Source organism: Trematomus bernacchii, unplaced genomic scaffold (genome assembly GCF_902827165.1).
Source record: "Trematomus bernacchii unplaced genomic scaffold, fTreBer1.1, whole genome shotgun sequence".
NCBI lineage: Eukaryota > Metazoa > Chordata > Actinopteri > Perciformes > Nototheniidae > Trematomus > Trematomus bernacchii.
The window spans coordinates 1,032,058-1,057,268 of NW_022987592.1; the positions used below are offsets into that span (position 1 = coordinate 1,032,058).

Genomic DNA, 25,211 nt, shown 5'->3' on the forward strand with positions numbered 1-25,211 from the left:
ACACACACACACACACACACACACACACCTCTCCACCAGCCCCTGGCCCACTCTACAGCCCATGTTCTCCAGGGTAGAGATGTTCCCGCCATGTTCCTGAGAGGACAGAGAGGAGGATGAGATGATTGACAGCTCTGATCAGACAACACTCGGTCGCTCTCTTACCGTGTCCTCGCTGTCAGCTGACTTGTAGATGTACTGTATCACTTCGTTATGTAGAAACTGGAAAGGAGCTTCGTCTGCCATTGTTCCAGTGTTGTTTCATTACACTGAGCCCGACATCAATACAGTCAGACTGCTAACAGACAGGACTGTATTCAACACAAACAGGGAGCGCTTTCTGCTGCTTCCGTGTTGCTCTCTCGGCAGAGGGGGCATACAGAGCTCCACACCGCCCCCTGCTTGCCCGGAGCGCTGCTGCTTCTATGAGGATTATTTGCGGTCGGCAACCAACGAATAGGCGCATTACCGCCGCCTACTGGACTGGAGTGTGGAGCAGTAGATTACAGTGGTATGAAGTAACCGAGTACATTTACTCTATGGCAAGCCGATTTAGCTTTTATTCATTTCTGGAAGATATCAAAAAATCAATTCTTACTAGTTAGAATGCAAATTCCAACTCCCATTGAAATTAATGAGAGAAACGATGCAAATTTCACTAGTTAAAATCGCATTTCTGATATCAAGAATACACATTACAATTAGTTACAATTTAATTTCTGATATCAAGAATTTGCATTCTAACTAGTTAAAATTCAAATTTTGATATCAGAAATAAACATTATTACTAGTAAGAATTGTATATTTGATATCAAGAATTCGCATTCTTACTAGTAAGAATAGATTTTTGATATCCTCCAGAAATGAATAAAAGCTAAATCGGTTGCCATATTTACTCAAGTACTTACTTAAAGGTAGGGTAGGTAATTCACTTCAGAAACACTTTTTGTTATATTCCATGGAATGCTCTTAACATCCCGATAGCAATAAATACATTAAATGCTTTGACAATAAATACATAAAAAAATGTCATCTGTGGAAGCCGTGGTGCTGTAAAAAGCATGACCAATCATCTGAGCCGGCCCGGCTAAAATAACTGGATGGCCTACCTGCCTGTCAGCCTTCCATCTCGTGCATAAACTTATCTCGTGCCCTCATTGGTCATGTGTATTGGAGGAGGGGCTCTGTAACGGCCCGTCCACACAGCGGCGTGCGTTGAAGCTTCAACGCTTCTGCCCATTCACTTTGAATGGGGTGACATCACGCTTCGCCGAACTGCATTGTGGGAGCGAAGCGTTGCTTCAAAAGCGTTGCTCGCTGCAAAAGTTGAGCAATGTTCAACTTTTGAAGCTTCGGCGGAAGCGTCAGCCAATCGAATCATATACAAGTACAAGCTCTAGCCAATCAAACCGCGTGCTTGTGTGTCCGGGGCGGGAGATTCATGTGATTGGTTGTTGGTCGAGTTTCAGCCCCCCCCCGCCGGCAAGCTTCAACGCACGCTGCTGTGTGGACGGGCCGTAAGGAAGTCTGAAGGAAGGGGCAGATTTTTTCCGGTTGTGTACTTTCAAATTCTAGCGCACTCGAGCTGGTTTCTCCATTTTTACCTACCTTTAAGTACAATTTTGTACTCTCTCTCTCTCTTTCTACAAACAGCAGCTCCGCTGCCCGTTTAACAGTGCAACGGCCTACTCAACCAGCTCGCAAAGACACAAAGATATAACAAAGAGCCATCACTATCTACATAGCTAAAGACATGTGCCCAATTAGCACCAGGGGTTTAAGCAACTGGTTAACACTATGGAAAAGCGTTACGCGATGCCATCTCTATGGCAAGCCTATTTCGCTTTTATTCATTTCTGGAGGATATCAACAAATCAATTCTTACTAGTAAGAATGCAAATTCTTGATATCAGAAATTAAATTGTAACTAGTTGTAATGTGTATTCTTGATATCAGAAATGCGATTTTAACTAGTGAGATTTGCATTGTTTTTCTCATTCATTTCAATGGGAGTTGGAATTTGAACTAGTTCAAATGCTAATTTCTGATATCAGTAATTCAATTGTTGATATCAGAAATACAATTTGAACTAGTTCAAAATCCTTTTATGATATCAGGAATTCAATTGTTACTAGTTATAATTAAATTTGTATTCATAACTAGTTACAATTTAATTCCTGATACAGGGACACGAGAAGAGAGAGAAGTCTTATATAATAACGTCATATTAAATGCATGCGCATCATTCGTGATTTTCCATTCATTTGAAAGGCCAACATTTTACACCAGTTTTAGAACGTTTTACACTAACAGACAGCAAACTTGAACACCAACATGTGGATAGTTCACACACAAAATGCAGCAGGTTTTTTTCTAATCAGAAGACGATTTATTGTTGATTGAGACGCAGCTGGGTAGCAATAACAACCAGGGATGCAAACTCATCAGGTATGAAAAAGGTGACAAGGATCCGACCCCACGGAATATTGGCTTTAAAATGAGGAATAACAGAGGATGTTAGCAGTCAGAACAACTAAAGCAGTTAATAATAACAGAAACGCCAAAGAGTCACATCTAATAGAAATGTATAAAAGCATTTATTTTAATTGTGTAGCAGTCAGTTTATAATTTTGGCAGCACTGTTGAGCATTTCGAAAATGTATTTTCATGCCTCTGTGCAAGGCTTAGTCTTTCTATCTTTATAGCCAGTGGTGTAAAGTAACTAAGTTCATAAACTCAAGTACTATACTTGGGTACAATTTTGAGATACTTGTACTTTATTTAAGTATTTCAATGTTTTGCTACTTTGTTCTTCTTCTCCACTACAATTCAGAGGTAAATGGTGTACTTTTACTCCACTACATGTATTTAATACCTTTAGTTACTTTACAGATGTGGATGAATGATGTGAAATATAATCAAGTGTTAAATCAGACTTTAGTTCCACCTGGAGTAAATTCACAAGCTACCCTGCAGTATACAAAGTCATTCAAACTAGCTGCACCTTTACCAGCTTTGAGAACACTTTAATGATCAATCATTATAAAACATATCATATATATTATTCTGAAATGGATCAATCTGCACAATCACTACTTTTACTGTCGCTACTTAAACTATATTTTGATGAGAATACTTTTCTACTTTTACTTGAGGAACATTTTGAATGCAGGACTTTTACTGTAACAGAGTATTCCTACACTCTGGTACTTCTACTTTTACTCAAGTACAAGACCTGAGTACTTCTACTTTTACTCAAGTACAAGACCTGAGTACTTCTACTTTTACTCAAGTACAAGATCTGAGTACTTCTACTTTTACTCGAGTACAAGATCTGAGTGCTTCTACTTTTACTCAAGTACAAGATCTGAGTACTTCTACTTTTACTCTAGTACAAGATCTGAGTGCTTCTACTTTTACTCAAGTACAAGATATATACTTATACCACCTCCGTTTATAGCCTATGAAAAAAACTATTTGAAAACGAAGGCTAAAGCTAACGTTAGCAGATAGTGACAATGTATGCTAGTTAGCTAGCTCAACGATTCCTTAAAGGGGACCTATCATGCAAAATGCACTTTTGTACGTCTTTTACACATGAATATGTGTCCCCGGTGTTCCAGGGAACTCACCAAGTGTCAGAAAACACAACCCTCTCTATTTTCCTCCATACCCAAATCTCTAAAAAAGGGGCTGCAACGGATCTGATAAAAACTGATCCAGATTTGAACACTGTCCTGATGTCAGGACAGTGGCGCTACGGCTATTGGGCCAGCTCTCCACCTATCAGGGGAATGTGGTTGGGCCACGGCCGGCCATTGCCGCTCGAAAGCGCTGGAGACGCTGTAGTACATATGCCAGGCCTGTAAGTGGCGCTGTAGTCTGCCACAAAAGCAGCGAAGAAGACTTCCCGTGCATGGTTACCATGGTTACCCTTCTGTTTATTCTCCGCTGTGGCTTTTTTTCTCCCTCCCCGAGGCAAGCGTTTGCTCCTGCTGCTGTAATTCAATGCAATCCCTCCCCGTCGAGGCAAGCACTGTAATTCTCTCCGGTTAGTCCACCAGCAGATGACAAACACCCACCTCTCCGCCAGGGGCGGACTGGCCATCTGTAGAATCTGGAGAACCACAGAACGGCCGGTCGTCAAGGGCCGTTGACGGCCGGCCGGCCAGCCCTTTAAAAGAAAATTGTTTAACGTCATCATTTAAGTTGCGCTGACGGCCGACAGCGGCCGCTAATGCAGTTGTGTGGTTGTTATCTGTCAAATAATCACAAGAAGAAGAAAAAAGACCGGCCACACGAAGAGAAGGGATTAGACGCCGCGGCAGACAGGGGTTGCGGTCGGATAATCCAAAAATCAGCTCCTAAATTCTAACCCTATCGTCTATTCCTTGACCTCTGAGTGAAACGTCACGGGGTTAAAGGATAGTGGATAGGAGAATTCAAAAGGATTTAGGAGAAGAGACTGCGGTACTTAAGAGAATCCGACTGCACTTTCACTATCCGACGTGTTTATGATGCGCCAGCGGATGTCATAAATGTGCGTCTGCTGCTGCTGTGGAGAAACTATGGAAACTACAGTTTTCTATACAGCAGACTGCAGCAACATGGATGTATAATAAGAACGAGGGACTACTGTAAACTCATCTAGAGACTCTGCACCGTGCTCTGATGCTGTTGCTTTATGCTTTATGAACGGGGACAACAGAGAAACATATTCTTCATGACCAAAGTTGGAATTGAAATAAAAAAGGAAAGTGAAACTTATGCTCGTCACCCTCTCCCTCCGGTCCACATTAATACAAATGATCCCAATACGTATGATTGTATGAACTATGAAAAGATCTTAAAATCAATACAAATGTATTTATTATAAACGTTAGTCCTTAACATCTATCACTGTGTATATCACCATTCAAACATCTTTTAAAAGTTGAACAAACCCCACACAGCTCAGTAAAGACTGTGAAATGTTGACTTTATTTGATCATTTCAGTAAAAACTAACGTTTATATTTCTCTTTTTGATTATAATACTGAACAAAGCACTTTGGCAAGTTACCACATACGTTTTAAAAAGCTTAATAAGCACCGTAACTTTCATGATATAATTTCTCGGTCATAATCGGTTGTTTCGGTGAACGGCCGACTGTTGTGTGACGGCAAATGCTGCGGCTGCAAGGCATTGTGGGGCGGCATTTTCTCCTCTCCTTTCGGCGAGGGAGGTCCAGTGTTTTTAAAAAAAAAATTTTTTTTTTTAATTCTCTTATTGTCATTTCACAGTACAGGTACTATGTAACGAAATTGTTCCTCTGCATTTGACCCATCCTAGTGTTAGGAGCAGTGTGCTGCCGTGGACGGCGCCCGGGGAGCAGTGTAGGGAACGGTGCCTTGCTCAGGGACACCTCGGTAGCACTTGGTCTTGCCGGGACTCGAACTGGTGACCTTCCAGTTGCCAAGCCAAGTCACGAAACTGTGTCTCAGGGCTTCTTAAAATGTAATAAACTATTCATGTGTCCTACTCAGAGGAAACGCATCTAACTGATGATATGAACCATGTTTACCGAAACAAAACACAAGTCTCACAAGAAGCGTCTAAATGAGCCCTGAGCGAAAAAATGCTAACGCACTCTAGGTATAAATCAATCGATATACTTATCGGATATGCACAAACAAGCTTACAAGCTGAGATTCCACAGATTCTAGAAATATAAGTATCATCACTGAGCAATCAGAACTCGCGACAGGGGAATTTAGGTAGCAAAACACGGAGATATGCTCACCTTTTGCAGAATAACAATTCTGATCAAAAACGAGAAAAACGCAGCTGAAGGTTAATCCATAGGTTAATCCAATGTGTCTGTCACTTTGAAAAATGATTGATGATCCATAATTCCATTTTATGTCAAAAACTGAGTTTTCATTAGCTGCTAATGGTAGCTTCCAGAGTGTATGACAGCTTCCTGTTTTGTCTCCTTGGATACGAGTCCAAACAACTCACAGACTGCACCGTGCGCTCACGTAGGAGCCCTGTGACCATCAGATTTGACGACGCTGATTGGCTGAAATTATGTTTCGGCGGCATAGTTTAAAGATAGGCTTCTGCTGCACTTGCTGCCCTCTCATCTGGGCGCTGTGCATAGCGCCCAGACGAGAGGGAGTAATGATACACGGGCAAGGCCAGGCAGGAAACATGTGACTTATCAGTAACTTTAGACATCGTAACTAGGGCTGTCAGTCGATTAAAATATTTAATCGCGATTAATCGCATGATTGTCCATAGTTAATCGCGATTAATCGCACATTTTTTATCTGTTCTAAATGTACCTTAGAGGGATATTTTTCAAGTTTTTAATACTCTTATCAACATATGAGTGGACAACTATGCTTTATATGTTTGTTTATTATCATTTGAACAATGACAAATATTCTCATGAATATTAAACACAACAACCTCTGAACATTACAAATATTCGCCTCAATTCAACCTAGAACCTCTCTCATACAATAGTGTGTGTGTGTGTGTGTGTGTGTGTGTGTGTGTGTGTGTGTGTGTGTGTGTGTGTGTGTGTGTGTGTGTGTGTGTGTGTGTGTGTGTGTGTGTGTGTGTGTGTGTGTGTGTGAAAATGTGGAGACACTGTGATGGATCGTTGGAGCTATGTGCAGCTCAAGGCATATATGCCTGTGTGTATGAGCTGTGTTGCGGCACTATCCGTGCTGAGTGTGCTGTCTGGCTACCTGCATAAAGTCAAGTGCTCGGCGCAGTTGTCGGCGAAATGTCGCTCCTCTGTTTTCATTGAAACAGCTCCTTATATCCGTTAGCTCAGCTAGCTAGCACCAGATGCTAACAACAACACGTAAGGTGTGCTTCGCTCGCGCCACACATACACACACCCTCCCGGTCCTCCCGATGGCCAGTCCGGGCCTGCCGGTGTTGGAGCAGAACATCTATTGTGGTGGCTGATAGCCACCCCCTTTGCTACGCGCCGTTCGTTGGATGAGGCTGAAATCTCTATTAAATAAGAAAGGAATTGAAAACACCGGAATCAAAAGTTATAACAATTATCTGAGTTTACTGGTAGGAAACCAAACACATATACAAGTTGTACAGAGTACTCCGGACTTCAGGTTTGTGATGCGATGCGGACAAAGGTGTCGGGACCGGCCACTCAGCAAACCAGAAGCATTTTTTCATACAAAAACACCAGTATTCATATCCCTATTTTGGGGCGGAGATGTGTTGACTCTTCCCCTCCCCTTTTATTCCAAAGCGAATGAGAGAGTCCGTTGGGAGGAGCTGTCTAAGCTGCTCACCTCCCCCAAGTGTTTTTACTGGCTGGATTCACTTCTGGTCGGGTTCAATAGTTCTGACCAGACCGTCAAATTCCAAAGTTTCACAAGGTCAAAAGTCAACCCTTATCTTCGTGGGGATCTTCACTCCCATACCTTCCCATGAGAGCTCTTCACATAAACCATCCCCCCTCAGACATCCAAACCCCTCTGCATACATTTAATGAGGTCTTTAACGACTTTAAAACCAACATCTGTTTGAGGAGGTGAAGGGGACAGTGTGTGTGTATGACACAGGATCTCTGGGTCAGTGAGTTTAAAAGTGAGAATAACATTCCTATTATAAAGTGATTACCCAAACCCGTTGTGATTACATAAAACAGTTCAACCAATACATGTTCACTAAAATACAATTCAAAATAATACATGTTTACTTCAATACAGTGTAGAATCATATCTTTTTACTTCACCGGTGAGCGTGGAAGTGTGGTCTGCCACAAGCGGGCAGCAGGAGCGGGGCTGTCAGCATCAGCTTGTAGATGGTATTTTAAACTCGATGCGCTCTGAAACTACGGCGGCCGAGGACAAAAACATGCGTTAATCGCGTTAAAATAATTAGTGGCGTTAATTTGTTTTTGCGTTAACGCGTTATTAACGCGTTAACTTGACAGCCCTAATCGTAACACAATTTTAAACGAGATTTTATTGTAGATTATACATTTTACTGATACCAAATATATAATATTTACCTTGTTTATTAAAAATAAAAATAAAAAATATATTTTTTAAATATATATATTTTTTTATTTTTTATTTTTAATGTGGGAAGAGGGGGGGGCGGCGCCCCTAGCGCCCCTATGGGCCGGCCGCCACTGACAAAAAGTGTTTCTGAAGTGAATTACCTACCCTACCTTTAAATGTGCCTAGATATGAATGTATAATTTGTATTGGTTTTTCAGTTGAATTATACTTAAAGTTCAGGGTAATCAACTATTAAAAAGATACTATTCAAATTATTATTATTTTCTTTTTTAAAGTTCAATAAATGGATGTTTTCAAAGTCAATGAATAATCGTATTTAATAATCGTGATATCAATATTGACCAAAATAATCGTGATTACGATTTTTGTCATAATCGAGCAGCCCTACCGTGACACCTTCTAACAGCTCCAGTCTCACACCTCCCCGTTCCCCACCCCATCAGTGACATGCTTCCCCACATCACTGCCCTCCCCCGACACATCAGAAACTCTCTCTATCAAGGAGAGAGATATAAACAGACTTTTCAGAAAACTCAGCACCAGAAAAGCTGCTGGCCCGGACAATGTCTCCCCCTCCACCCTGAAGCATTGTGCTAATCAGCTGTCTCCGGTGTTTACAGACATCTTTAACACCTCACTGGAGACATGCCACGTTCCAGCATGCTTCAAAACCTCCACCATCATCCCGGTTCCCATAAAAACAAGGATCACAGGATTAAATGACTACAGGTCGCCTTGAAGTCCTTTGAGCGCCTTGTCCTGTCCCACATCAAATCCATCACAGACCCCCTACTGGACCACATGCAGTTCGCCTACAGAGCCAACAGGTCTGTGGACGACGCTGTCAACATGGCCCTTCACTTCCTCCTCCAGCATCTGGACACAGCAGGTACCTATTAGGGGTGCAACAACTAATCGACTTAATCGATTAAAATCGATGACCAAATTAGTTGCCAACTAATTCAGTCGTCGATTCGTTGGGTCTATGTTGTTACTCTCTGTTTGCGGAGCTCGCTACGTCACTCGAAAAAAGAAAAAATATCGTAAATTAGCGGAGGCGGAGAAGCACGGTCCGACTAAAATCTTCAACAGCGTGGGAGCACTTCACTTTAAACAACAGTAAAAAGTGTGTTACCTGCAAACTGTGTAAAATCGAACTTGCATGGCACGGGAGCACCACCCGATCAAGATCCCTCAGCTTCGCGTCGGTCTCTGTGATCATACTGTCGGTGTTTATTTTCTTTCAATAATGACCGGCTCGCTGCACATTATCCGGCTTATTACACGGCCAAATACTAAACAAACTAACGACTAACTTGACTTATTTTAACTTATTGAAACTATGCCAATTTATTGATTCAGCTATTTCAAAGTATTTGCAAATTTGCAGAAAGTAGATCAGGTTGAGACACTGTGTGCTGTATTTAAGGAGTGAACTAGGACACATTGAATAGTTTGTAGAAAATCTGAACATTTATTAATGTCTAAAATAACAAGGCATGCTTTGAGTTACATGTAAACTGTTGCTACTATGCATTAGGGGTGGGCGATACCACAAAATCTGGATTCGATCCGATACCAAGTATTTCAGGGCCAGTATCGCCGATACCGATATCGATACCGATACTTTTTTAAATGAAAAGCGTCTTATGTACTTTCATATAGGGGAGAGCTGCATGACATGATTTTTGAGCTGAAAACATCATAAATAGACTAAATCTGAATTCATTTTCATGAATAAAGACAGGACAGTTTTTATAGACAAATAAACGTTTTATTTTTGCAAATTTAAAGTGCAAACATGAAAAATAACAATACAAAGTGGCCACAGTAGCGAACTGCCTTCTTGCACACATCACAGTTCGCTAAGTTTTCATTGTCAGTTGTGAAATAGCTCCACACAACGCTCCTCTTTCTCTCAGCCATCATGCGCGTGTGTCGCACTCGCGAGTCGCTGGCTGCTGTCAGTCAGCTTGATAATCGGCGTTCAGGCAGGGAGCGCGCTGCGCGTGCGCGAGCCTCGAGGAGAGGAGGACAGCAGTGGAGAGAGAAGAAAAGAGCGCATATACTTCGTCTATGTTCGTCTGCACATAGTTTTTGATGAAATTGACGAGTAGAGGAGAGGGGGAAAAAAAAGTATAAAAGTATCGATCCTATTGGCTCTAGTATCGATATTTTGAAACGTAACGTAATATCGGAAGTATCGATATTTTGGGATCGATCCGCCCACCCCTACTATGCATACTCAGTCTTTTTTTTTAGAAGCTCAGGTCTATTCAAGTAAATATACTGTAGAAAGAGAGGGTTTGTGATTGTGAGAGTGAGTTTATGTGTGTGTAAGAAAGTGTAACTGCAGAGACAATCTACCTATTTGTTGTAGCAAAGCCTGTTAACACTTTTGTTTGTGATTCACAATTGTATTTTTTATTTTCTATAATGTTTTATTATTTATAACGGCTCAGGTCCATTCAAGCATTTTGCAAAACAGACGCATCTTTATTTCCATGTTGTATTGCCTACAGTTAGGTTAGTTATCATTATTGATAATTTGAAAGAACATTGTTTTTATTCGAGCAACCTAAAGAGACATATTTTTTGTTCAAAACAAGCTGTTATATAGCTTTGGCATATGTTTTATAGCCTACATTTGAGTTGTGTTTGTGTGTTGATGTTGTCAATTTGGAAATGAAGTTTTCTGAATAAAATAATAGAAAACGTTTTTTGTGGCGCGTTTTTTATTCGATTAATCATAGAAATAATCGATAGATTAATTGATTATCAAAATAGTTGTTAGTTGCAGCCCTAGTACCTACGCCAGTATCCTGTTTGTGGACTTCAGCTCTGCCTTCAACACCATCATCCCGGCTCTGCTGCAGGACAAGCTCTCCCAGCTGCACGTGCCCGACTCCACCTGCAGGTGGATCACAGACTTCCTGTCTGACAGGAAGCAGCACGTGAGGCTGGGGAAACACGTCTCTGACCCCCGGACCATCAGCACTGGTTCCCCTCAAGGCTGCGTTCTTTCCCCTCTGCTCTTCTCCCTGTACACCAACAGCTGCATCTCCAGTTAGGGCCGTATCCACCATTGAGGTCACCGAGGTCCGGACCACGGTAATTGTTTCCGAGCTGTGTATATAACAAAACTTGTGAGATAACTGCACTAAACGGGCTTCTTTGTAGTACTTCCATTTACTGACGATGGGGGGCGCTGCATAACTACGTAGCCTGCATTAAAGCTAACAGAAGAAGACGACATGTATCAACGTGGTATCAACAAACCACCGCAGCCCGGACTTGTATCGGAGCAGCGGAGGAGTGATGAGGTATCTAGAGATCTGAGTCCAGCGGGCTGCTTGTGTTTCTGTTCCTCAGGACATCATATGACCAGCAGATTCTGTGTGAACGCTCTACGTTAGTCAGTGGTCCGACAACATGCACACTAACTTATATTGCAGCTATAGGCTATACTTTGGTTTAAATTGCGTGAATAAACTAGCTAGAGAGCTAAAGTTAATTACATTCCTCCAATGTCAGAAGGATTATCTTTTAACAAATGTTGTAATGCTTTTCTTTCATTTCAATTTGAGTAAAACATTGAAGATATAACATTGTATTGTTTTCTCTTTACACTGACTCTATATGATATAATGAAAAGACTATGTCAGTCGAAGCTCAGCTTTGGTAAGGAAGAAACAGGACAGGCAGAGAGAAAGAGAGAGAGAGAAAGTGATGGAAGTCTGTAGGTACAGTCTGTTCACAAAACAAAGTTTGGTGAAAAGCAATTATGCTATAACATGAAGTGGGAGGAGAAATATCCTTGGCTAAGATATTCTGTTTCAGAAGATTCAACCTACCCATGTGTATGTCATTTTGTAAAAAACAAACAAACACAATTTTCATAAATGACGGATTTCGAGACTGGAAAAATGCTATTGGAGAGAAGCAGAGCATCATTTCTAACCACAGTTGTAGTCCAGCACTTCTGAGTGATGCATATGCAGAGAAGGTTGGAATGAATCGCAAAGCTCTACTTTCCATTCTTGATGTTGTCATTAATCTGTCAAAGAGGAACATAGCACTGTGGTAACTGGACAGGAGAAAGTGAAGATGGCAACTTTAATAATTTCCTCACCTGGAAGTCTGCATTTGATCCCCCACTGAAACATTACCTTGAGATAGCAGCAAAAAATTCCAAATACATTTGTCCAGGGATTCAGAATAAATGAATTGCATGTTGTGAATCTGAGATTCGGGAGGACACAGTAAAATAAATTCAAAAAGCCAGGTTTTTCACCATCCTTGCAGATGAATCAATGGATGTGAGCGGGATAGAACAGCTGTCTGCATTCGCTACATTAACCATGTTAATGGAGCCGAAATATGTGAGGAGTTATTGGGTTTCTGTCCTCTTGCCAAACAAGATGCTGCTTCAATTACAGAAGCAATTCTCTCTCAGTTGGAGAAGTGGGGTCGGAGATTGACTATCTCCGAGGACAGGGTTATGATGGTGCCAGCACAATGAGTGGGCATGTGAGTGGAGTACAGCAACACATAAAAGAGCTTCAATCCCGGGCCATTTTCACACATTGTCGAAGCCATGCACTCAATCTTGTGGTAGTCCATGGATGTTCTGACATCCCCCTTATTAGGAACACCATGGCTACCATTGAGAATATAGCAGTGTTTTTCTCAGCATCTGCTGTCAGAAAACACATGTTACAACAAGAACCAAAAGGAAGCAAGGAAACACACTCAAGTGTCAAAAGGAAAACAGGTAGTATACCACTCATGTCGGACACATGTTGGGGCTCCAGAGGGAAGACGGTGGGTGCTTTCCTGGATCACTTCAAATCAGCCCACTCTGCACTCACAGATATGGAATCAGGAACATCATCAAACTCCAACAAGGCTAACAACCTACGACATAGTATGGAGTCCTTTGACACAATTGTCACGGCTGTCACAACTAACAACATTCTAGGCTACATCCAGCCGTTGACTAAAGAGTTACAGTCACCTAATATTGACCTTATAACCGCATACACAGAGGCCAGAGAGGTGGCTTAGGTCATTTCTACTCTAAGGAATGAGGAAGCATTCTGTGATATTTATGCAGTCAATAGAACTGGCCAGCACCATAGATGTGGTTCCATTAAAAAAGCGAGTTACACACCCTGTGTTCGCTGTTTTGCTGCCTATTGGTAACTCGCTTTTTGCACAGTCAATCGAAGAACACTACAGACTCAATCTGTTCTGCCCTTTTATTGACCATGTGACAAGCCAACTGAACACCAGGTTTGTGGAAAACTCTGAGCCAGCTATGCTTGCTACTAGTGTTAATTTCATCAGCTATTTTTTTATTTAGTTTTAGTCTTAGTCCTGTGTTAAATTTCCTTTTTAGTTTTAGTCATATTTAGTCACCTTCATCCTGTTTTTATTTAGTCAAGTTTTAGTCGACTAAAAGTCTGAGCATTTTAGTCTTATTTTAGTCAAAGAAAACAGTAACTATTTTAGTCAAGATTTAGTCGACTAAAAGTCTGAGCATTTTAGTCTTATTTTAAAAAACTAATTATTTGAGTCTACTTTTTGTCAATGACCACTGCTCCCAAGCCCTGTTGTTGCCATTTTATTTTCTGTTACATAAGGTTAGTTAGACCATGAGTTAGACCCAAGTCTTCCTGACAGTTCAGTGTGCCGCTGCCCGGTGTAATTCAAATTTACCGCCGCGCGCAGCACAGACACACAGCTGCTGCCCAGCCACAGCACCGGAAATGGAACTGCTGGGAGAAAAACTGACTATCAGAGATGTAACGTTATCTTTGATAATATTTCGACTCCTCATTTTTCGTCAACGAAAGTAAAGAGATTTTGGCATAGTTTTTATTTAGTGAACTACATTTTCGTCTCGTCACTTTTCGTCAACGATATTGCATGTTGATTTCGTTACAGTTATTGTTTACTGCCGTCGGTGACGTCTTGTCATCGTCTCGTTTTAGTCATGGAAAAAAAGGTCGTTGACGAACATATTTCGTCATAGTCAACGAAATTAACACTACTTGCTACAGCTTTGTCCAGACCCACAAAAGACAAGCAAGACATTATGGTGTCATGGTACAGAGAAGACCTACCTAAGCCAGACTCCATTGACCAGGAGATTCACAGATGGAAGGTAAAGAACCAACCTCCAACACTACTGGTATCGACGGCAAAAGACACATTGAATATGATAAATCAAATCAAATCAAATCAAATCAGGTTTTATTTATAAAGCACATTTAAAAGCGATTTTTGGTCGAGCCAAAGTGCTGTACATGTAATAAAAACACATAAATGTTCAATACTACCCCAACATCAACTGTATCCTCTCCATCTACCTCACACTTCCAGTGACCACCTGTTCTGTTGGCTGATTTTGACTTCTCCATTATGTACCGACCTGGTAAACAAAATGCTGATGCAGATGGCCTCTCCCGGATGCCACTCGACATAAGTCAACTAATGGAGCAGTGTACAGAGGAAGTGAACCAGGAGGTAATCGGTGCATCCATTCAGGGAGTGAGAATACAAGACGCTCCACCAACCAGGCTAACGACAGCTCATATAGACACACTGGCCTTAGTTAGCTATGCCTGTTCACCTGAGCAAATTAGAGAAAGCCAAAAGAGAGGCCGTGTCATTGGTCGTGTTCTACAGTTTAAAGTCGACAACCTGCACCCTTCCAGAAAGTCTCTTAAAACAGAACATCCAGATGTAAGAGTCTTAATGAGGCAGTGGCAAAAGCTGTTTGTCAATAACGAAGGGATCCTCTACAGGAAAACAGGAGCTAAAAGTCAGCTTGTCCTACCAACACCAGCAAATGGTGTTTAAAAAGTTGCATAAAGAAATGGGACATCTGGGTGTTGAGAGAACTCTAAATCTGATCCAGGACAGATTTTATTGGGCCCGAATGCACAGTGACACTGAACATTTTGTGACTCAGGTGTGTGAGTGTCTGAAGGCAAAGAGACCACACGAAGCAACTAGAGCCCCTCTGACCTCAATAGTGACTACACGCCCTTTTGAGCTAGTTTCAATAGACTTATTGCATTTAGAGACATGTAAACTGGGATTTGAGTATATTTTAGTAGTAATGGATCATTATACTCGCTTTGCCCAGGTCTATTCTACTAAAAACAAATCTGCAAAAACTGTGGTTGAGAAACTGTTCAATGATTATGCACTGCGCTTTGGATTTCCAGAGAAAATTCACCATGATATGGGCAGAGAGTTTGAAAACCACCTAATGGCTCAACTGCAAAAATGCTGTGAAGTACGAGGTTCCCACACTACCTGCTATCACCCACAAGGCAATGGGCAGGTAGAGCACTTTAATAGGACTCTACTTTCAATGCTTCGCACACTTACGAACACACAAAAGGCAGACTGGAAGAGCTCATTACCAAAAATGGTGCATGCATATAACTGCACACGCAGTGGAACTACTGGGTTTTCTCCGTATTACTTGCTTTATGGCCGTTCCCCCCGTTTGCCAATAGACCTGCTCTTTAACCTAAAGCCCAGTGAGACACAGGAGAGTTATGCAGAATACGTGCAGAAATGGCAAACAAGAATGGAGCAAGCCTATGAGATTGCATCAAAAACTACTGCCAAAGAAGCTGCCAGAGGAAAAAAAGGATATGACAAGAAAATCCATGGAGCTGACCTACAACCTGGTGGACGAGTGCTGGTGCGTAACCTGTCTGAGAGAGGAGGTCCTGGTAAACTGCGGTCCTATTGGGAAAGTAAAGTTCATGTTGTTGTGAAAAGAAGTAGCAGTGAGAGTCCAGTCTATGAGGTGGTACCAGAGGGAGGGGGCAAAAGTCGTGTGTTACACAGAAACCTCTTACTCCCATGTGATAGCCTGCCTCTTGACAAATCTGAGACGCACTCAAAACCAGAAGAGTGAAGAAAACAGACAAAGACAAGAATAAGGCATCATCACTCAAAAAGACATGTGGAAAATTCAGACCGTGAAAGCAATGAGGACATGGAGATGGTGTGCCGATTTCCTCATTCCCAGCAACCCAGAGGAGCTGCAGACCTGAACCCAGCGGCAGAGCCATTTGTGCCAGGTCTGGGGAGACAAGAAAGAGAACCAGAACAACAGGAAGTGGAGGCTGACATCTTGATCACCAGACCAGGGGCCAGTGGCGTGGACGATGCATCAGAACCCAGTGACAGCCTACACTAACTCATCTGGGGGACCAGCATCAGAGGATGATGATCCTGAGCCCGAGCCAACAACCAGCTATCCGCAGCGAGAGAGGTGTCGACCGAGGATGCTGACCTACAGAGCCTTGGGTGTGCCGACAGTGGTGGACGTTGGTGTCGAGCATGTACATGTGAGTATGGTTCCAGCCTGCAGAGGATTGTGGCGTCCCTGGACTTCAACAAACATTGTGGTGGCAAGTTAGAGTCAAACTGAGAGGCATTTGAAAAAAAGGACTGATTTGAATATTGAAATGGACACTGATAACTTGTATTCATGTGAACTGTAAAGGAAGGACATTCCTGTGAAGACATAAAATACTTGTATAGTAAACGGGATGGTAACAGACTCAAATAACTGAGGCCGAAATTGGAGTTCTGTCATACGTGTGTTAATCCAGATAGATTTGGGAGTTTACTGAAACTGAAATGACATGGTTAATACAAATGTAATGTAAATTACAACAAATGAACATTATTGGGACATAACATAGTGTAATTACAGGAGTAATGAATGTCATGTGTCCATAAAGTAATTTAAGTGTTATACCATATGATCCAGTTAGAAAGTCGATATGTGAAGTAAAATGAAAAAAACACTCGTTGGTAATTTAATGTCCAGAGACATTTAAAATTATGGGTAAAAGTTTACTATTTGAGAGTCTATATTGTCCCAAGAAAATGTTCAATAAACCTATTGTTCATTTTCGCGGTATTCCACACAAAGTGAAAGTACACTATTACTGTAATATTTACACTTACCCATGTCCAAATGGATCCTTGTTGTCCCTGTATTCTTCTTCTTCAGAAGAGTCGAAGCCTTCTGGTTCTGATGCTCCATTTTCACTACTGCTAGCGAAAATAATCTCTAGCGCGTCCGTAACTGTTGTGATTTTTTTTGCCATTTTCTCAGTCTCTCTCTTGTTTCCTCACATACGTTAACTGATAGGAGACACGTGGTTTATGTTTTTTTCTTGGTAGGTAGGTCCTTAGTGATTTCTTGAGTGTCCATTTGTCATTTCAGACCAACATAGCTGCAGCTTCCCCGGCCGAGATTTACTTGACCGACATACGATACAACCAAATCCCACACAGTGTAACGCAAAGTCAAGCTGCTTTATTGTCTGCTGTGAGTCGGGTAAAGTCTCACAATAGGTACCGCTGGAAAGCTACAGTTCCAGCGATTCGGTGGTTATCTGCATGATATTTGTACTCCTTATAATCGAAAAGATCTGATTAAATACGTAGAATATGCACACTTCGACACGGAGCAGCGAGCGCCGACTCCAGAGGGAAGCCATCATGCTCTTACTTTGAAACCTTAAATGCGGACATTTCGTCATCATCAGGCCATCACGTGGTTTCCGAAATAGTGACAGGAGCAGATTTCGGTCAAGACCGGCGGAAAGTGTCTCAACTCTGTGTGTGTAAAAAGACGATCCACAAGCAAAGATTTGAGATCCACAAGCAGAGATTTGAGATCCACAAGCGCATTTTTGGTTGACAAATACTAAATGGATTCACAAATGCCTGATCGAAAGTTGTCAATGTTAAAGAAGTATTCACAATTCCTTTTGTTTATTTGTAAATTAATTATAGTATTCACAGATCTTTTTTTTATTTGTGAAAATATTTAGCGTATTTTCAGATCCGTTTTACATTTGCAAATTTATTTGTGAGTTTGCAAATCTTTTAAATGCATTTGTGGATGGTGTTTTACATTTACAAATCACATATTTACACACAAATTATTTTTATGTTCACACAAATATTTATGAGACAAATCTAAGCCCATAGTGACGTCAAGTCTCGCGAGAGCACTGGAGAAAAAGGAGAGTTTGAGTGAAAATAAAGAGAAGTGTGATTCGCGCCGAATGGCGAGTGTACAATAGACATGAAGGTGATCTTCTGTTAATTTCAGAAATCTAAAAACAAATAAATGTGTAGCACCGGAGAGAACTTGCATGAGAGAATCATTTAGTGCCACACCGGGATATCTGAGAGACTGTCCGGGAAATACCTCATAGTAGCTGTGCCGTACAGAGAAGAAGGTATCCAATGGCCAGAACAGCTCATGGCAGGGATCAGATGAGTTTGGTGATAGCGGCCGGATGGAGGCTGGTAGCTAGCAGGCTAGGAACCGTTGAGCAGTTGATCACTAAAAGGTAGGTAACAACAACTACTTAAAAAACAGTAACAATACAAATGAAACAAAAGTTACAGATGTTATTGTTCAGTTAACTGATGTTAAATGAAAAAAAACAAACAAAGAGGTTCAAATGCGAACTTAAAGTAACACAAAGGTGGAGAAGCGGCGAACAAGCAACGCCAGCGTCCTCTTTATGCTCCACGGCTTCCAGGCTAACCACCTGTGAATGTGCCACGACACTGGCTCCGGCATTCGTCGATGACAGCCACAAAAGAGTCGCAGCAGAGTCCTAAGGCGCTTTCACACCGGGGTACTTTTCCCAAGAACTAGGCCGATAGTTCTTGGGATTTTGGTTTCACACCAAAAAGATCTGGAACTAGAACCTAGTTCGCGCAAACCTTTTCACCCCCGGATAGTTCCTGCTAGAGAAGTGGTACTTTCCTGGGGAGGAAATGGTTCGTGGGTGTGTCGGCCACACTAACAATTTCTGATTGGCTGGGCGAATTGCAAACCACGGCCCATAAAACTCAGAAAAGTTTTGTGAAGCCGCCATTTTATTTGCTCGCATTAGCCTTATTAGCATTAGCATTAGCCCAGCGCACCAACGGAGAGAGACTAATTTATGGCAACACAAAAGAAAACATGGGAGTGGTGGAGTGATGAGGTGTCGGCGCTTCTGGCGATTTACTCGGAAGACGCTACCCAGCAGCTTCTACTGAAGCCAGTCCCCAACTCCTGGGGACTCCGGGAGGCAGTATACGCCGTGAAGTTGTTTGCGGCCTGCCAGTAAACCCAAAGCAGAAGAAGAAGAAGTGACGTCAGTGGCTTCATTTGCGTAATCCTCCCTCAGGGACTTATTCCGGTGTGAACGCAATCTACAGGAAAGTTCCAGGGACTAAAGAGTTCGGGGGGACAAAGTACCGGGAACTAAGTACCGCAAAGTACTTGGTGTGAAAGCGGCTATCGTCAGCACCGGGAGCGCTCACGCTGGTGCGACCTGGGAGCAGCTGTGTGTGTCATGCCTTGTTTTTGGTTGTTTCTACTAGTTTGTGCGAACTTTTCAACACCCAGGAGCTTGTGTGGATTATTTGTAATCATGCGGAGTGTCTATTTATCCGTCCTTGCGGTGCTTTGGATTCTTTTCAACCGTATGGCATGGGGACTCAGCGTATGCGTTCTAAGTCACAGGATCATCTACTGCCGTGAGCTGCTGCTGGATATACGTTCACAACTCCGTGCAGCCGGAAGTAAAGTTAAGTTAATACTCAAGAAACCGGTAGTTGTAAGAAATTAAAATCAATATGATACTTGAATATTGAATGGATGTACCTTTTATTTTGAAGGACAACCCCGTCGTTTACATGACGTCACTTCCGGTGTTACATGACGTCACTTCCGGCTACACGTAATCTATGTTTACAGCCGTCAGAATGTACAGAATAAAAAGTCATGAATGAGAATATGAGGAGGAAAGGCTTGTGGTGTTACACATTGAACTGTTGGGTTCAGAATTTCAGAAAAGACAGACAACTTCTAAGTTTAACTATTTATTGTAAAGAGAGCAAAAGATATATATCACTTGGCCAAGGACTCATCACGTCTTTGGGAATCACAGGCAGCAAAACTGTAATCTGTAACCACCAAATCCATAAAGAGCCTCGAACCTCGTGCGACAATACATTTTATTACACAGGGCGTTGCCCGTACATTTATGATTGGTCAAGACTACGGGACAGACCACAGTACGTCCGGCTGGGCAGTGTGCTGTCTGATGTGGTGGTTGGTAGTATTGGAGCCCCACAGGGGACTGTGCTGTCTCCTTTCCTGTTCACCTTATACACCTCTGACTTTCTATACAACTCAGAGTCATGCCACCTGCAGAAGTTTTCGGATGACTCTGCAGTGGTAGGGTGTATAAGGGATGGACGGGAGGAGGAGTACAGAGCGCTGGTGGGTGATTTTGTTGAGTGGACTGGAAGAAATCATCTGCTTTTGAATGTGGCCAAGACCAGAGAGATGGTCATTGATTTCAGGAGGAAGAGGACATCTCCTCCTCTGCCCCTGTGCATTCTGGGAGAGGATGTGGCAGTTGTGGAGGTCTACAAGTACCTGGGAGTGCACTTAGACAATGGGCTGAACTGGAGGATCAACACTGACGCTGTGTACAAGAAGGGGATGAGCAGACTCTATTTTCTGAGGAAGCTGAGATCCTTCAACGTATGCAGTAAGATGCTGGAGATCTTCTATCAGTCTGTGGTGGCTAGTGCACTCTTCTTTGCTGCGGTCTGCTGGGGGGGCAGCATCAGAGCCGGTGACACCTGCAGGATCAATAAACTGATCAGGAAAGCTGGGTCAGTCATCGGCATCAAGCTGGAACCCTTTGAAGCTGTGGTGGAGAGGAGGACACTGAACAGGCTGTTGTCCATCATGGATAACCCCACCCATCCTCTCCACCTGCAGCTGGACAGTCAACGGAGCTCCTTCTCCAACAGACTGCTGCAGCTCCCCTGTCACAAGGACAGATACTGGAAAACATTCCTGCCCACTGCAATAACACTGTACAACAAATCACCTCTGGCTGGAAGAGAACTCTCTGCTCCATAGTTTCTCTAGAAATAAAACCACCTTGTACATTTTACTCACACATAATCTGTTTCATATTTAATACTCCATAATTCCATATATTTTGAATATATATATATTTGTATATTTGTATATATATATATATATATATATATAATATCTGTATGTATATTTTCTATTTTGTATTTTGACATGTATATTTTATATTTTATTTTATATTTTATTTTATTTTATTTCTATTCTTGTATATTTTGTTTTATTGTAAAATGCCTTTTATGCTGCTGTAACAAAAACAATTTCCCAATTTGGGATCAATAAAGTACGATCTATCTATCTATCTATCTAGATTAAGACATACCGCGGTTTAGACTTGGTTCTCTTTGGTTGGTGCACAGACTCAGATAGAGTCTCTTGGAGACACAATCCTCCAATCAGCATTCGGCCGGCCTGTGGAAGTCCCTCCCTACTCTGGCACCATCATACGTAATTTGTTTTGATGAAGCTTCTACAGAAAAGTGGAATCTTGGTTATACTGATTCCCAGCTATGCGTGGGCGCGGAGCTTATCCAGGCGGCCAAGGCCATAGCCTCAATAACTCATTGTTTCTACAGTGCCTGCATCTGGCTTCTGCTACTTTCTATTGCAAGCTGAAAACTTTCTTCTGACTATTCCCTTCGTTGGTATCTAACCCATCAGAACCTGGGATTAGGGATTTATTTTATAGTCATAGCAATCTCATGAGCACAATAAGCATATAATGTAATAATAAGAATCAGTCCACAAATACACAACGTCTAGATCAGGGGTACTCAAATACAAATCTTAAAGGTCCAAAAAAATGTTTTCAATAAGACAAAGGTCCGTTTATTACGGTCATTCAAACTTTTAAACAATTGCAACAAGATTCTTAACACGAGGTTGCAAAAAACAAAAATAATCTGTATGCAGCAGTTTTCATTGTTATTGTGTCTGTGCTTGATCCCTCAGAGTCGCAGTGTAAGAGCTGCACAGTTATGAATAAAGGCAGCTGCACCCTCTTTCATTCAGCATTCCCATTATTGCTTTATAAATGTCTTGCCCCCTTGTGTGTCCACTGAGGTTTGTCAGGCCCAACACATCTTCAACAAACTCCCACTTTGCCTCATCATAAAAACTCACAAACACCAGCAACTGAGCATTGTCAGTGGTGTCAGTGGACTCATCCACAGCTAAGGAAATGCACTGTGCATTTTTTATTCCATCACAAAGCTGATTAATCAATCACCAGCCAGTATTTCAACAGTCTCACGGCATTTCGTGTTATAGTCACGAAATTAATCTATTGATTCGTGTTCACCAACACGATTTCGCCATTTCTTTCGTGTCACACAGAACGATTTTAAAAGCAATGTAAATAATAACAAATTAGAAGGAAAAAAAGATTTTTTTAAAATACAGATTTCAGTATTCTGACACAGAACGATTTTAGAAGCAATGTATTTCTATTAGTAGTATGTTTCGTGCCTGCACCAAATAATAACAAATTAGAAGGAAAAAAAGATGACAAAAAATACAGATTTCAGTATTCTGAGGCTCTGAGCCCCATTTATTTTCCTCGCGAACGGCAAAAACACTCCGACATTATACAATTTAAAATAAAAGGGATAGGGTTAGGCTTAGGGTAAGATATTGAGTAAGAAAATGTTTTTATGAACCACACAGCTTCCGGTCTTCTAATGGCGCAGTTCCACTACAGCGCGGAGCTCGCTTTAAGCGTGCCGTGTCGTGCCGTGCCCGTTTTTGGTTGCGCTTCCACTAGGCCTAGTTCCGGCCCGGCCCGGGGCCACTTTTTCACGTCTTTTCTGGCCCGAGAAAATTGTGGTTCTATCGAGGCCAACAAACAGGGCTGAGTCGGGCTGAGTATGCTAAACTAGAGAGAGGAGCGCTGGCAAGGGGGCTACAACTACAACAAGATGGACATATTTGACCGTGATTTAATTGTAATACACGTTTCAAAATGATGCCGAAGTAACAACATACTGATACCGGTTAGTAAAAACCATGAATTAATGCTTTGTCAAGTCTGCAGACAGACGGCAGGCGAAAAACCTTTTAAAATGCGTGTTTTTCTAGATGGAGATTGGCTAAGCTAACGCAGTATATGCTCCGACCGTCCACACTCACAACAACGGCCTATACAGACATAAATAAAGCAGCGACTGTATTCACCATGACACAGGCAGTCTGTGGTTTGTACTTGTTTAACTTTTGTCGAGTTTCTGAACATATATAAGGAGCTGTGAGCTCTGAGTGCTAACAGCTAACGGCTGTGTTGTGTTTCTGGAGTTCTCATTGAAGATGACGTCACGGCTCCGCCTACACTGCGTTACTATAGTAACTACCCCAGTTCCTAAACTGTAATGGAAGCGCAGCATGAAGTGAGTCAGCCCTGTTAAGGCCAAGCCGTACCGAGCCGTACCGAGCGTGGCCGAGGCCGACCGTGTAGTGGAAATGTGCCATAAGACCCGACCGGACAAAAAGACGTGGTGCAGGCACGAAACATACTACCAATAGAAATACATTGCTTTTAAAATCGTTCTGTGTGACACGAAAAAAATGCGAAAATCGTGTTGGTGAACACGAATCAATAGATTAAATTAATTTCGTGACTATAACACGAAATGCCGTGAGACTGGGTTGAGTATTTATGTTCTTCTGGTTGCTGTGGAATCTGAGAGGGGGATTTGCTTGATTTGACCTGTTATTTCCTCTTTTTGTTTGCCTTCAAACATGGTCTCCATCACTTCAGTCATGCATTCTTTTATACTTCAGTTATTATCCAGTGGAATGTCCTTACCTACTGGCCTAGTTAAATCAAAGTGGTTACTTTTTTTTGGCTGGGCAGTGTAGTTTTACACACCGTCTTATTTGACTTTCTCAGGACTTAAAACTGTTTTTTGGGGGCAGACCCCCACAAAGAAAAAAATATATTTACACACGTAAGGTCATCATCTTAAAGGAGAGGTGTCATGCTTTTCCGGTTATTACCCGTCCCCTTGTGTGTTATGAAGGTTTTTATGCATGTAAACGGTCTGCAGAGTCAAAAACCCTCAAAGTACACCCTGTAGGGAGTAAACCTCCCCAAAACGCCTCGTTGGAGATTTCTCATGTTCTTCCTGGGTATCGTGACGTCTGGATACCCAGTAGCCACGCCCAGAGCTATGACGCGATACGGTCATGCGGTACCCGGAACCAAATGGACCAATCCGTGGAGCCGTTACGTTACGTCCGCGGAGCCGTTACGTGATCGGGGATCGGAGCCGATCACGTGATTTTCAAAAGATCGGAATCGGGAGAAAAAAATCGGGGATCGGAATTTTTTTTTTTTTTTAATAAAATATTTTTCTTATTTTATTTAATGTTACAAAACAAAAATGACCATGTTCACGTCTTAAAGTCATCCTGAGGCCTTAGTTTTGGTTTAAAATTACACAACATCATGTATGTGTTGCTTCTTTTGGGCTTGTTTTCATAGACCTGGTTGCTTATTTCTCTCAAATCTGGCAACAGAGTGGGCAGGGTGCAGTGTCTAATAGTAGCAGTAAGCTAACGAGAGGCTACGTTCAGCTGGTGACTCGGGACAGAGAAAATGTCAGGAGTTTGGAAGTATTATAAAATTGAAAGCCAGATGCAATGTTTGGTGGAAAGAACAGAGCTACGTTCAACACGACCAATCTAATACGCCACCTGAGAAACAAACACCAACAACAACACAACGAGTACACAGCGGCCATTCAGGTAACGGCACTGAAACAACCAACACTTTCAGAGACTTTTAAAAGAGAAACTACCCCAGAACAGTGAAAAGGCCAAAGAAATAACAGCCAAGATAGCTGAATTCATCGCGTTGGATGACCAGCCGCTATCTGTGGTGGAGAACGTGGGGTTTAAGGGACAACTTGAATGCTTTTCTCCTTTTTTTTCTCTTAATGCATTGCATAAAGATCGGATCGGGAAAAATCGGTATCGGCAGATTGTCAAAATCAAATGATCGGAATCGGATCGGGAGCAAAAAAAGGTGATTGGGACATCCCTACCTGTGAGTATGTTTTTTGTTTTGTCTTTTCCAAGAATGGACCCTGCTCATCATAGCGAAGCAGCCAGTATGACAAGGACAGAGGAAATGCCAAGGACAGAGGAAA

The 25,211-nt window shown here is 42.0% G+C and overlaps 1 protein-coding gene across 2 annotated transcripts in view; it reads right to left on the reverse strand.

The window, feature by feature from the left end:
* trappc6b (trafficking protein particle complex 6b) overlaps positions 1-394 on the reverse strand; it is a 19,557-nt gene extending 19,163 nt beyond the window's left edge. For both annotated transcript variants that reach the window (XM_034129188.1, XM_034129187.1), the window contains exons 1-2: positions 166-394; positions 29-96 (exon numbers count right to left, since the gene is read on the reverse strand). In XM_034129188.1, the coding sequence (XP_033985079.1) occupies positions 29-96; positions 166-246 (149 nt within the window). In that variant the 5' untranslated portion in view covers positions 247-394. The remainder of the gene's footprint in view (positions 1-28; positions 97-165) is intronic.
* Between the last annotated feature and the right edge of the window lie 24,817 nt (positions 395-25,211).